Genomic DNA, 14,021 nt, shown 5'->3' with positions numbered 1-14,021 from the left:
TCGAAGGAAGCTGTTCGTATAAAAAGACAGAACATGAGTGTCAGTTTAGAGAATGTAAGTTGGTTGTTAATGGTGGCCCGTTCCTTATATCCAGGATCAAAGAAACGTCTTTAATTTTTCGACTGAATTTGTAAGTTTAACAAACTGTATCTTTACTACCTTTTTATTTTTACGGCACTGTTATGAAATTAATCTCATTTATTTTTATAACTTTTTTTTATTTTTGTAATCTTTGCTAACCTTAATTTGACAGAACGAGATCGGAAGAAAATTAAATTGACAGTTATAACAATTATTCACGAGAAAATTACTTTGTTTGCATTCTTAATTAAATAGCTCATTTGTTAACTTTTTATACACAATTTTCTATTCATTTTTTTACTTTTTTTACTAAATTGCCAAATTTTCTACTTACTTTTCATAATGACAGCTTGAGACTTATTATTAAAATATGTTAAAATATGTAATTTATTACGTAATTTTATTGTACAAAAGCCGAAACAAATATATTTATCAGAAAACGGAGAGTTTTTAAAAAAAACTGGGAATTACCGTAATCTCATAGAATGTTTATGCGGATTATACTCGCTCTTAAAATGTTATCAGTATTAAATCTATGGACAAAACGTACATATAAAGATTAGCTTTATACCAATGATATAATTCGTTCATTTGTCTCTCTTTGGTATGAGAAATCTGAGAAATCGAGAGTCGTTGATTACATTCAGGGGTGAAACACGCCCGTTTTATAAGGCAGCTCACGTTTTGAGGTTCGATCCTGGATATTTACGCAACAATTGGATGAATCAAAGGTAAATTTCGACCTGTCTTGGAAATGAAAACGCGTCTGGTATTTGGGGACAAGGCTTATTTGCCATGCTCAAGGCCTCGTGATTACCTTTCCTGTTCATTCTCGGAAATGCAAACTGCAATTTAGGTTTCGACATGTGCCTACGTTTAAAATCACAAGAAATTAAATTTTCATTGACATACTAGTTAGTCAGTATTACTGACATATTTCATTATAGAAATAATTTTAATTTTAGGATGTTTCGTTTGATTTAGTTAATATTTATAAATTAATATTGCAATAATATAATTAGTTATATATTTATTAATCGATATATAAAATATCACAATAGTTCGATTTAATTTGATGGACATTTAAAAATATGACTAGAGTTTGGCAATTTATTAAGCATTTATCTTCGTAAATATGTATAATCATTTTTTTACAGAATTGTTTTTGAAAACGAAATGAAAATTTCAATTTTTGTATTAGTCATAACTTTGAAACACAGAGAAGGATACTATATGTGATCGTTGTCACGTATCTAGAAAATATGGGTGTAATAATTGTGGACTGTAATAATTTTAAATTTTTCGTGCAAATGTAAACTATAATTATTCGTATTAAAACAAGGAAGAAAATACATACATAATTCGAAGCAATTTGTATTATTCGGAACAGAAATGCAAAATTTAATTCTTGTCTTGCGAACTTCAAGAGACAAAATTTAAGAAAATGTATCTTCAATAGATATTTGGATATTGATAACGCCGCACATTTATTTTGCATATCGTGATACTAAAATAAATACATATAATCGTTATGCATTTCGATAAAATTGGACCGCCTCTCGTTTTATCGAATAATTATATATATTCTATATATATTTAATTCTATATAATTCTATATATTCGTTGCATCATCAAATTGAAACGATAAACGTTTAAACAGATTTTACTCTTCCAAAAAAATTTTCTCATAAAGGATATAACCTAACAAACACGAAGATGGTACCCGACTGGGGGTAGCCACCCTCATGATAACCAAACAGCTAAAAAATTCTACCAAATGTCCAAATTGCACAAATTGTGAATGTGAAATATTAAATTAAAAAAAAAAATTAAAATTTTCAGTTAATATAGGCAAAAGAAAGTGGATTAAAAACCTTTGAAATTTTCATAATAGCAAATGCATCGTACGAATGTGAATTTCTAAACAAGGTGAGAATTGTTACGGAGCTATCGTTCGACATTTACGGCTCGATTTCTTTTAAATAAGAAATCAATTCTTTTTCTGCATAAAGCTCATTGCTGTCATACTTTTCTCGTTTCCTCGCATTCCAGTTACGAATGCGTAAGGTTTCGAAGAATTTATCGTGAGGAATGCTTCCTGTTCTTTCGCGTGCACTTGAACCGAAACATTGACATGAATGAAAGTAGTATCATAAATTTACGATACACTACATAGCATGAATGAGAACATAGTTATTTTTAGCTAGCGTAGTAATGTATCCACACATGGCTTTTCGCAATGATGAGTAGCTTCAGTAGTATTGTTTTTATCAGCTCGTACTATAGTAGAAATTTAATAAATCACTTGAATTATCAAATTATTACTAAATTTCTGAGCTATTACGCATACAGTTTGACTAATCAACCTGCTATCAACCTTATTTTACGTAATTGGGGAAACTCATTATTTTATGTAATGTATTATTGTTATTTTATAGTATTATTTTATGTAAATATATGTATTATTAATAAATATATTTTACTTGATAATTATCTATTTACTTGCAAATGATTATTTCAATTTATAAGATTTTTCTACTTAAAGAAGATTATATATTTCGAAACATACACGTGCACACAATTTACTGCTCCACTTTGGCGGTTTCGAATTGCGACACCTTGAAATACGCGTACGATTTACATATGTATATGACACTGCTTTATGTTTCCTCTTCTAGATTACCACATGAAACTATAGTAATTATCGCATAATATTCAATAGTATCTCATCTCTCGATATAATATCATATCTTTTGTTCCAATCACAAATTTCTATAAACTTATTATTCATATTACCATCTCATCTCTCCCTTTCTTCAGTACACACATTTATAGATGCTCTTAACAATTTCTTTTAGTCGGAAGAAACCAAAGAAAAACCAACAAAGTCGCCAAAATGTCGTCGGAAGAGGCATTAGTCGTCGATATGGTGTACCTTTACGAAAAAGAAAACGCAAAGGCCCATCGCACCATCAGCTACGAATTGGTACATCTTGAACCAGCGACTCCTGTTCTTAGAAGAGGCCAATCTTTCTATGTAGCCTTAAGATTCAATCGAGATTATGTGGCTGAAACGGATATCGTTAGATTGCTCTTTAGTTTCGGACCAAATCCGAACGTCCTTAGAGGAACCAGAGGAATAAACACCATTACCAATAGAGACAATTATTTGACTGATTTGGAGGCATGGGGTGTTCGTTTAGTGGGCGTCAATGGCGTTGATCTGACCGCGGAAGTAAGAAGCCCCATCGATAGCCCTGTTGGCACATGGCAATTAAATGTGGAGACCACCATCGTAGGAAGTAAAAAACAACCAAATACCTATAGTTACGACAAGGACATTTATCTGCTTTTTAATCCGTGGATGAAAGGTATGACATTGTGTTTGATATTTAAGTACAGCGAGTACAAAGAGCAAAAAGTATTGGCACATTTTTGTAATATTTTTATAACATTTATTACGTTTCATTTTAATAAATTTTTATAATCGTATGGAGGTACTGCTACTTTATTTAGTTTACTCGAAATTTATTATAGAATTAAATTAAATTTCTATTTTCTCTTAACCTTTTAATTGCTTTTAAATGCAAAATGAATATAAAGATATTTCGAAGATATAAAGGAACTAAGGAATTGGTAATAAGCCAAATTCTTTTAAAGATCAAGGTTTCATCTCCGGAAATAAAGATCTTTCGCATAAAAATGATGTAATTATGTTACGTTAAAAACGGGAGATCGTAAAACAGATTTACAAGCTAACATAAATGTTTACATTACATCTAGAATCTATGTGCATTTTTCGAATAATATTAGTGTTCTTGAGTTAATATTTTAGAGAATGTTAATATCCCAAATTGACGTATAATTTATAGAACTCGATTTAAAAATTACTCTTCATATTTTCGAGAAAAATAGATCAAACTGATTTCTAAACTTGATCACAGTTTTCATATAATATACCGATCATGAATGTGCTTTTAAATTCACAGCTATAATATACTTCAACTATACTTTGATTATGTCAATTATACTTACTCTTACCTTAGGAGTATTAATGTAATTTAATTTTTATATAAATATGTAGAATATATAAAATAATATTATCTTATGAATTTTGAGAATTCCATGAATCTCTGAATTTTATGAACTTATGTTATATTCTTGTCTTATTTTCAGAGGATTTAGTATTCATGGAGGATGAGCAGCTGTTGGACGAGTATGTTCTAAATGATGTTGGAAAAATATGGGTTGGCTCATGGGGAAGTGCACGTGGTAGAGAATGGGTGTTTGGACAATTCGATGCTTGTGTGCTTAAATCTTGTGAATTGCTGCTAGAAAGATCCGGCATCAAAGCTAATTCCAGAGGGGATCCAGTTCAAATGTGTAGAGCTATTTCGAGAATCGTAAGTTCGATTGCTATTCAATCACGTGTAGAGCGAAGTAAGTTCTAAATGTAAATCGGTTCTACATAAATCCCGTTATATTAGCTAGACCAAATGTCAGGTTATATTAGATTTCGCATTTGTAAGATTTATAATTAAAGAATATAAAGAACCATAAACACTTTCTCTTCGACAAAATTCAATTCTTTCAAAAATGTTGATTCTTTCTCAATCTTTCATTACAGTTCATTTGTGTAACAAACTCGTCTTCTGCTATTTATTATTTTACCCAATTTGTGCAACGATTAATCGTATCCCAGGAATTTCCTAAATATTACTTATTACCTTTAATCGAACATATACGTATATATTTTTTGTATCTGATACCAAAAAATCTTGAGACAAGAAACTTAATTGTTCGTCGAGTCCTTAACCTGAACTTCTTTCTCTTTTCATTATACCATCAAGTAATTGATTTTATTCTTCCTTTCAGAATCACAGTTTTCATATAGTATCCCCTAATAATTGATCGATCGATAACTAGCTTATTCAAAATCCAACTCTTCTTGCAGGTAAATTCCAACGATGACAGAGGTGTGGTTACCGGTCGCTGGGATGGTGATTACGCTGATGGTACAGCTCCAGCCGCTTGGACAGGTAGCGTGCCGATTCTCGAACAATTCTTAGAGACAGGCGATTCCGTCAAATACGGACAATGTTGGGTATTCGCTGGTGTTGTGACCACCGTCTGTCGTGCTCTTGGTATACCGTCCAGAGTGGTTTCAAATTTGGTATCGGCCCACGATGCGAATGCCTCGCTTTCCGTCGATCGTTATTACACCAAAGACAACGAGGAACTTGATTACGATCCAAACAATCTCGAAGGCGAAGATTCTATATGGAATTATCACGTTTGGAACGACGTATGGATGGCTAGACCAGATTTGCCTAAAGGTTATGGTGGTTGGCAGGCGATCGATGCTACGCCACAAGAACCTTCAGGAGGTATATATCAATGCGGACCAGCTTCTGTCGAAGCTATCAAACAAGGAGTCGTTGGTTATAATTATGACGTGACGTTTATGCTGGCTTCGGTGAATGCCGATTTGATGAGATGGATGGAGGATTCTGAGAGCGAGCTGGGATTCAGGAAAATCGACTGTAATAAATATCAGTGAGTATATATATATATTAAAAAAACCATTCGGAGCAGCGATTCAACTAAGAATCGATTTAATTGATAAGCAATTCAAATAAGAATTGATTTTGTAAAAAGAGAATACAAAATTAGCAGATTTACAATACAATAATGTAAAATATGAGTTTGAATAGAAATGCTTAGTCTGCTTATGACAACTTATTTATATCAATCTTTACATCATATCAGTCTTTTTCATATATAAATTTGATATATGCTGATGTCATAAGACACGAAGATTAGCAACGAAAACATTAGCAAGTCGATAGCGTCATCGTCTTTGTCGTCAGAATCGTTAATTGTAAAATAAACATCCAACTCTGCTAGCATCGGTTTTCTTTTTGACTCATCAGCTTGTGAAAAATCGTGATTGCAGTGGTAATTTTGACCTTGAAGTCTTTAGTATGCATATTGCCGTATATTATTAGTTTATATGCACACTGTTAAAAGCTAATCGAAAGGAATTGATACGTAGAATTGTACAATCGTATTTTTCGAATACTTTGGTTTATAATCTAGTTTGATTATTTATAACTGCTTATAGTTTGATTATTAATAACTGCTATTAAATGAATCAGTTGATAACACGGCAATAAAGTGAAATTACAAAATAAGATAATATAATAACAATGAATATTATAAAACCATTTTCTAAGCATATAGACTGATGGTGACATAACTTTAAGTCCCGTGGCGTTTTGGAAAGTGGGATGTTAAACGATGTTAGTGATAAAATCATTTGAAAAACAAATTTATCGATCGGATTATTACCGTATTTTTAATTAAGTAACTTTGAGGAACATGAAAAATATTCATACACTCCACGTTTTTTAATCGTGCATTCTCTAACACATTTCGTGATTGCGAAAATTATAATGTATTAAAAAACATTATAGTAAAAGATATATCGTAAATACAAAATGAAAGTTTTATTAGAATTAATTATAATAGAAATAACCTAATTATCATAAGTTATTCATGGCCTTGGGGACATGGAACACGTAAGAAACTTGTTATGTATCAATTTGTATAGAAAAGCATATCTTATATGCTCCTCCTCTATTTAAAAAAAATTTTAATCACAATTTCTATTTTTGATAGCATTGGCCGGATGATCTTGACGAAAGCACCTTGGATTTTCGATCCCAATGGCGACAGAGACAGAGAGGAGATAACATCTATTTACAAGGCAAAAGAAGGTAAATAAGAATCTATTGAACGATATTCATCGATATTTGAATATTTTGTATATTACAGTACACGTTTAAAAAATTTGTAACGCTACACTTGTTTTAAACTTCCCCTCTTTATATCTGCATCTTCTACGATACAATTCCTTTATCAATTCTTTTTCTTACAATTAGAGAAAGATGATATACCGAGCTGAAAGTAGAAACAGACAATATGGAGCGGACATACATAGTGTGATAGGAGTCAATGAGAATGAGTAATAGGAATAGACGTATATTTTTAAATGGACCTGATCTAAACCCCTGTGGCTGTCATCAATCTTTTAAGCTGTTACATCTATTTAAACATTTAAACTCAATGAACTCCTTTAACTTTTATGGTGGAATTCGTTGAACTTTAGATGCAATGGAACTTTGAACTTCAATATTGGTTAACTCATTCTAATTCCACCAATGTCTTTCAAGCAGTTTTGAAATAAATTTTTCACTCTTCATAACACGTAATTAAAAGATAGTTACAATAGCACGATAAAGACTGTTACTTGATTCTCTTAAACTCTGTTTATCTGTACCCTTTAACGATTCTCTAGAACATCCATATTTAAAAAAATCATACAAATCCTGCAAAATTGCACCTTTGTGAATTTATAAAAATTTCTATGAGAAGTTACGAATCGATTATTTCAACTCTGGTAATTTATTTACGTTCAGGAACGGAAGTTGAGCGTCTGACTCTGTACAGAGCCGTACGCAACACAGAACTGGCGAAGAGATTCTACTCTTTGCCCTCACCTGCGAAAGAAGATGTCGAGTTCGATCTTGTGGATATCGAACGAGTGAACATCGGACAACCATTTGCAGTTATAGTGAACATGAAAAATAAATCGAACCAGATACGTACTATTCAAGCTGTTCTATCTGCTGGTAGCGTGTACTATACGGGAATCAAAGCACATCTAGTAAAGAGAGCGTCTGGTGACTTCGTTCTGCAACCACATGCCAGTAAGTTTATTATTATTTATTCCTTTATTTAGATTTTTATAATTTATTGATCCTTTTTAGACAGTTAGGTCGTTTATTGAATTTTATTTTATATCAAATTGTTAGAATCTTTATTTAATTTTTATGTCATGTCTTTCATTGAACTGGAAACTTTTATTTGATTTCTTATTAGACGTTAGATTTTTATTCAGCTGAGAATCTTACTATCGCTAAGAATTATGTTATTATTATTTATTTATTTATTATTGCTGTTATACCTATTTCTTATATATCTACCTCCTCTCTTATCCACTCTATTATATTGCACTCCCTTAATTATTCTATCTCTAAAAACTAAATACTAATGACTAAAAAAAACTATTGCAACTTTTGCTGTGCTTTCTTCTTGTCGTTCTTCCCCCTCTTGTAATGCCCTTCTCTTCTCTATTATTGCTACTAAGAATTATGTATTTATTTATTTGCTTACTTGTTTTTCAATTACTGTAATCCAAACATATGACAAATTTAAAAAAAAGCAATCAGTGTTTATGATGATTATGCGTATATCATAGTAATTCTTTAACGTTCTTAAAGTAAAATATTTCTTTTTATGAATCAGGTTAGTATATGATTTCGAAGATATTCGTATGTATTTCCCGTCCTATTTTTTCTCAGATGATGACTCAGATCTAATTTGTTCTCAGGCGAACAGTTAAGGCTCAGAGTTACAGTGGATGATTATTTGGACAAGCTTGTGGAGTATTGTAATATGAAATTGTATTCCATCGCTACGGTCGTGGAAACTAAACAGACATGGGCTGACGAAGATGATTTTCAGGTCTTGAAACCGAGCATCACGGTCAAGGTAAAGTAAACGATTGATCTGGACTTGCAAGATATAATCACGTGAAATTCTCGTTCAATTGAAATTGAATATTTGAAAGAAAAAGGGAAAGTACAGTAAAGACTTTCATATTCAAATTAATAAGGGGACAAAAATGTGCCAATGAATTTCCAAATAATACAACAATCATCCTTCTGATACATAGAGCCGTACTGACTTGGTCGACTAGGACTTGAGTTCATAACTGCGCGGAGGTTCTCAGTTCGATTCTCGATATTTCAAAGACCGAATTCCATTGTTAATAGCTTATTTTCGTCTCTATTTATCTTGGCTTGGTATTATGAACTTCGTGTGCATGATGCCAAATGTGAGGAAAAATAAGATAGTATATGTATGAGTTTCAGGAACTATATAATATACATATATATAACTTTCCTGATACTAAATTTCATTCATTCTAGAAAATTGCCAGTTCGTTTCAATATTTAAATATCTAACTTAATATCTGAAGATTGAAGATTCAATTCTTTTTGGTTGCTCAATTACATATAAATTTATAAACGCAAGTAAATGTGTAGAGTTACATTATTTTTATACCTCAAGTCATTTAAGGCCTTCTAATAATGCACGTCGCATAAACTTGCATTTATAATTTTTAATCCATCAATCAATTAATATTGGAATAATTATATTTTAGAATTAATGTTTGTTATCATTAATATTAGATCGACGGCGAACCTGTAGTAGGAAAACCATCGATTATCAGTCTTAGATTCAAGAATCCCCTGAAGAGAGTATTAACGGAGTGTATGTTCAATTACGCTGGCCCCGGGTTAACAAGGAACAAGACTCTAGCGTTCAGAGACATCGAACCTGAGGAAGACGTCTACGTGGAACATCAATTAATTCCTCAAAAGGCTGGCGCGCAGAAGATCATTGCCACATTTACTTCGAAACAGCTAGTTGATGTCACAGGATCAGCTGCCATCGATGTTCTTGATGAGGAGGAATAAGATTGTCCGAATTCGAACAATGTTACATTTTTATCCTCATTAGGAATAGATAACGCATATTAATATACACATATCGACACGTATTAATTAAAAAACGTATGTATATACCTAAAAACCTGTATAATATCAATGTGGACACGTTCCATCCAATTATTACTAGACTCTGGATGCTTATACGTGTTTCTGGAAAAACTATACGATATATTTTATCAGTCACGAAAATTAATATAATATAAAAATTCTAAATGCTTTCGTTCTAAACGCGTAATGAATGAAAATTATGCGTAGTAATATCTAAGCTGTAGATGTTTGTTGGAGAAATTCATATTTTATATAATTTTTAAGAATACAAATATTTTACTTTATGAATATATTAAGGAATTAGAATCTAATTAGAGGTTCATTTCACCTACTAAATATTATAACGTGCACTTTAGTTTGTATATTTTATAAATGCATAAACAACCGCAATTTAGTAATATGAATTCCTTTTGACTCCCATTACTCTATTATCAGGTGTATTTTTATATATAAAATTAATAATTATGTATATTTAGAATGTGATTATATATTGTGATATTTAAAAAAATATTATATTATTAATTATCATTAATTATGATATCACATTATGTAATTTGTAGTCCTTACTTTTTTTCAATTTTGATGCACATTTGTTTTTTAATAAATTTAAGTATCTGTGTTTCCAAGCGTGTATCGCTAATTCGTGAGTTATTTGATATGTATGGTATATACCGTTACAAGCAAGAAATAGTTTTGTATATTTAATAATGTCTACCAATAAATGATATTGTCTTATCTTTTATGCATTTTTTATCCGTAGAATGACGTATATGATGGTATAATTATCTTATTTCGATTTTATTTAAATGAAAAGTTTACTTAATATTAATTAAATGTTTTTAATTCAATCATTTACTTAACAAAATTATTTTTTGTTAAATTTTGTAATTAACAATAGACTAAATGTATATAAAGCGTAGACAAAAGAACTAACGATACAACATTCACAAAATCGAACAGGAAAAGAACGATATAAATGAACAATACAACACAAAGCGACCCCATAAATCATAAGACCTCGCAGCTAATGGTAAAATTTAAACACCAGAAAACGACAGAGCACAACATGCCGTAAACTAAAATCAATAAACTCTCTGTTGAGAATACTGAAACTCGTCTTTCCACTTTCACAACTTCCATCCTCATATCTCCGCAAAATTCTGGCTCGCATGTATTCGATATTTTTGTAACACACTCAATTCTCTCGAACGTTACATCATCGATCTTGCTTATCAAAAATCCCATCAAAGATCCCACGTCTCTTAAAACAACGCTGCTGGACGACCTTTTCGGAATTCCCAGGTCGACTGTTTTAAAACTGGCTTCACTGAAGGAAGTACTCGTTGATAAATTAACAACAGACTCAAAACTGTCTTCTTCAGATTCGCTGTTCACATCGCTATGACGATCCAAGCATATTTCGCTTAACGCTGATGTAACATCCGCTTGTCCGAGATCCTTAAATACTTCGATAACGGCCTTTCTACTGTCGTCTCTTTTTTGCAAAATGATCTTCACCACGCTGCTGCTTCTCGACACGCTTTTCGATTCCTCCTCGCACGTTTTACAAACTTTGCTTATCTTCTCTTTTCGTCTCGATTCTTTATGTCGTTTCTTCAGATTATTGCTTAATCTTCGTTTATAGATGTCAAGGGCTTTGTACACGTTCCGAGCTCTGATGACGGCCACTTGAAGGGCAGCTACTATTCCACTGGAAACTATTTTAACAGGAGACTGACCTTCCTCTTTACTTTCCCCCTTAATTATCATAGACGAACTGTTGGATGTTAATGATATTTTCGATTCGTTGAAACGTAGTTCATCCACCGCGTCATCCTTTTTATAATTCGGTAAAGATTCATTATATTCCTCGCGCATCTGATTTAATAAATTTTCAAACGCTCGAGAACACTCTTTCGATGAATGTTTCTCAATTTTATTCGTCTCTTCAATGTCTGTAGACTCTATATCGATAGATTTTGTAGAAACGTTTTTGGAATCTTTGTGCAAATCGTTTTGTGATTTGGAATTTTCTGAGTCTTTATACATTTTCGATCCTAAATCTTTCTTCTTAAGTTCAGTTACATGTTCGATAGTTACAGACTTGCAAACATACGACTTTCCTAACGCTTTTGGGGAACTGCAGTTAAGCGACTCTGTCATTGAACACGCGTTTCTTCCTTCCACTTCCGTTTGCGTCCCCGTAGCTTGCAATTCTATCGACGTTAAAGCGTCCTTCTCAGGAGTAGACTGCAAACATTTGGATATCTTACAATGGATAACCGTTTGAGAATAGGCGTCGTTATTGTTTATAATTGTACACGTAGCAATATCTTTCGTTTTTGGCAAAGGAACTTCATTTAAATTCTCCTCATCGTTAATAAAAGTTTCAGATTTTCCGATAGTTTTTCTTAAATCCTTCTCAATATCTTCTTCAATATTTTTGTCCAATTTCTCCTCCCAAGAATGCTCTTCCTTCAAAATCGTCTTTTTTTCAAAATGTCGATTATGTTCTATGTAAGAAGGTACATCCGCGAAGCTGATAGATTTCTTTTTTAAACTTTTGCAAGTTTTCTGTTTGTCCTTTAGATATCTTTCAGCTTTATTTACCAAATCAACGTCGATACCCTGATCACAAAGGAATTCCTTTAACATGCTCAATGATACTGCATGAGAGTTTATTCTCGTTTTCTCCTTTTTCATAATCGATGGATTATTCAGGATCTTCGACCTCGTACTATCACATTTCTGTCGCTCTCTGTTATTATCGAGGAAGAAAGTGTTATTCTCTTGACAAGTGTCGTTCTCTTTGGATTTTTCACTTTTTTGTTTTAGTTCTGAAACATCTGGCGAAGAAATAGCGTTGGAAGAAGTTTGACAAGATTTCGTAGCTTCTATTTTGATACTATCAACTGAGCTCGAATTAATATCCACAATACAACTCGTAGTAGTTCCTAAAGCAACGCTTGACTGAGCTTTTGACTGAAAATGTTCGAAATGTTCGTTTGTTGCAACATTTTTAGTATTTTCTTCAGCGCTCGTATTTAGAACAGGAATAACATTTTTTGGCATAATTGATATCGAAAGATTTTCAGGAAGATTCTCTGAAAAGTTCTTCGCTATCTGATGATCGTCTTGAAACTTTTCCTTCAACTGTACTTCGTTTAACTGACTTTTTCTGTATTGCTCAGAATCGATATCCCTCGTAGGCTCCTCCTCGTTAATCTTCATTTCTTCTTTAACTGCGATCGGTTCAGTCGGTTGTTTGAAAACTTCGTTTGTTTCCCCTTGAGCTTGATTTTTATAACAGTACGTTGGTTTCTCAACATATTTTCCTTTGTTCTTTTCTGGCGTAGCTTTAATTATTTTTTCGAGTGCTCGAAGAATTTCCGATTCTCTTGTGATTCTTTTATTAATAATGTCACACACTGACGCGTTAGTGTAATTTTTTATGCCCCAGGCAGTCCTTTCCGATTCACTAAATTTTTTTGATGGATGTCGCAATGTTTTCGGTTTTGATTTCGCTCTGGGACTAACCTTCAAGCTTGTGCTACTTCTTTTGCCTGTCGTTTTTAAAATGTTAATGGTCAGTTTAGGAACAATATCTTTGTGTGGATATACCTCGGTAGACGGTTTCTTCTTAAATTCATTTCCTACTCGTCCATGTTTCTCTTCTCTAGATGAGTAATTTTCGTTAACGTTAAAGTATTTTTATTATATCACACACTAAATGTAATTGAAAATTTAGGAATCTAAATTGTGTAAACACGATATAATAAAGAAGAGTGAGAAGTATTGTCTTTAACAGACGCTATGATTCTTTTCAAAGAAAACAAAAAGTTTCATGTAAACAATGTAGTTAGTTAAGCAGAAAAAAATATATACAGGGTGGTAACTGGTGGTACAAGCGGAAAGGGAGTGATTCTACGCGAAAAAAGAAGTCGAAAATATAGAATAACAATTTTTCGTTTGAGGCTTTGTTTTCGAGAAAATCGACTTTGAATTTTCGCTCGGTACGCCTGCGGTACGTTATAACGGATCTCATTGTAGATCGTTGTCTCGATGGAAAAATTAAAAAAAAAAAGAAAAAAAACTTTTTTTTTTACATGAAGGGAACGATCATAGGCACCCGCGCTCGTCGGGGAGAGGGTGCGGGGTAATACCGGAAAAAAAAACTTTTTTTACGTGGGGAAATCTTCATCCACACCTTATCTCATCGCACGGAGCGGGACAAGGGTGTCGGATTTCTAT

The 14,021-nt window shown here is 32.4% G+C and overlaps 2 protein-coding genes across 2 annotated transcripts in view; one reads left to right on the top strand and one right to left on the bottom strand.

Moving 5' to 3' along the window:
• On the top strand, positions 1-9,867 carry LOC100747733 (hemocyte protein-glutamine gamma-glutamyltransferase). Its single transcript, XM_003491073.4, has 8 exons — positions 1-130; positions 2,940-3,452; positions 4,258-4,484; positions 5,036-5,637; positions 6,763-6,860; positions 7,563-7,853; positions 8,537-8,697; positions 9,402-9,867. The coding sequence occupies exons 2-8, from the start codon at positions 2,978-2,980 to the stop codon at positions 9,687-9,689; spliced, it is 2,142 nt and encodes a 713-aa protein (XP_003491121.1). The 5' UTR covers positions 1-130; positions 2,940-2,977; the 3' UTR covers positions 9,690-9,867.
• Positions 9,868-10,363: 496 nt separating this feature from the next.
• LOC100747934 overlaps positions 10,364-14,021 on the bottom strand; it is a gene marked incomplete at its 5' end in the record, with an annotated part of 10,412 nt that continues 6,754 nt past the window's right edge. The window contains one exon of the mRNA XM_033321814.1: positions 10,364-13,446. Within this exon, the coding sequence (XP_033177705.1) occupies positions 10,779-13,446 (2,668 nt within the window). The remainder of the gene's footprint in view (positions 13,447-14,021) is intronic.

Source organism: Bombus impatiens, unplaced genomic scaffold (assembly GCF_000188095.3).
Source record: "Bombus impatiens unplaced genomic scaffold, BIMP_2.2 scf_0503, whole genome shotgun sequence".
Lineage (NCBI taxonomy): Eukaryota > Metazoa > Arthropoda > Insecta > Hymenoptera > Apidae > Bombus > Bombus impatiens.
This window is presented reverse-complemented; position numbering and strand designations above follow the sequence as displayed.

What these genes read in the sequence shown, in the direction of transcription:
- LOC100747733 (XM_003491073.4), top strand. Translation starts at nt 2,978, where the DNA reads ATGTCGTCGGAAGAGGCATTAGTCGTCGATATGGTGTACCTTTACGAA. An exon ending in ATCGACTGTAATAAATATCA is followed by an intron (nt 5,638 to 6,762) that starts GTGAGTATATAT and finishes TATTTTTGATAG; the next exon opens with CATTGGCCGGATGATCTTGA. An exon ending in CGTTCTGCAACCACATGCCA is followed by an intron (nt 7,854 to 8,536) that starts GTAAGTTTATTA and finishes ATTTGTTCTCAG; the next exon opens with GCGAACAGTTAAGGCTCAGA.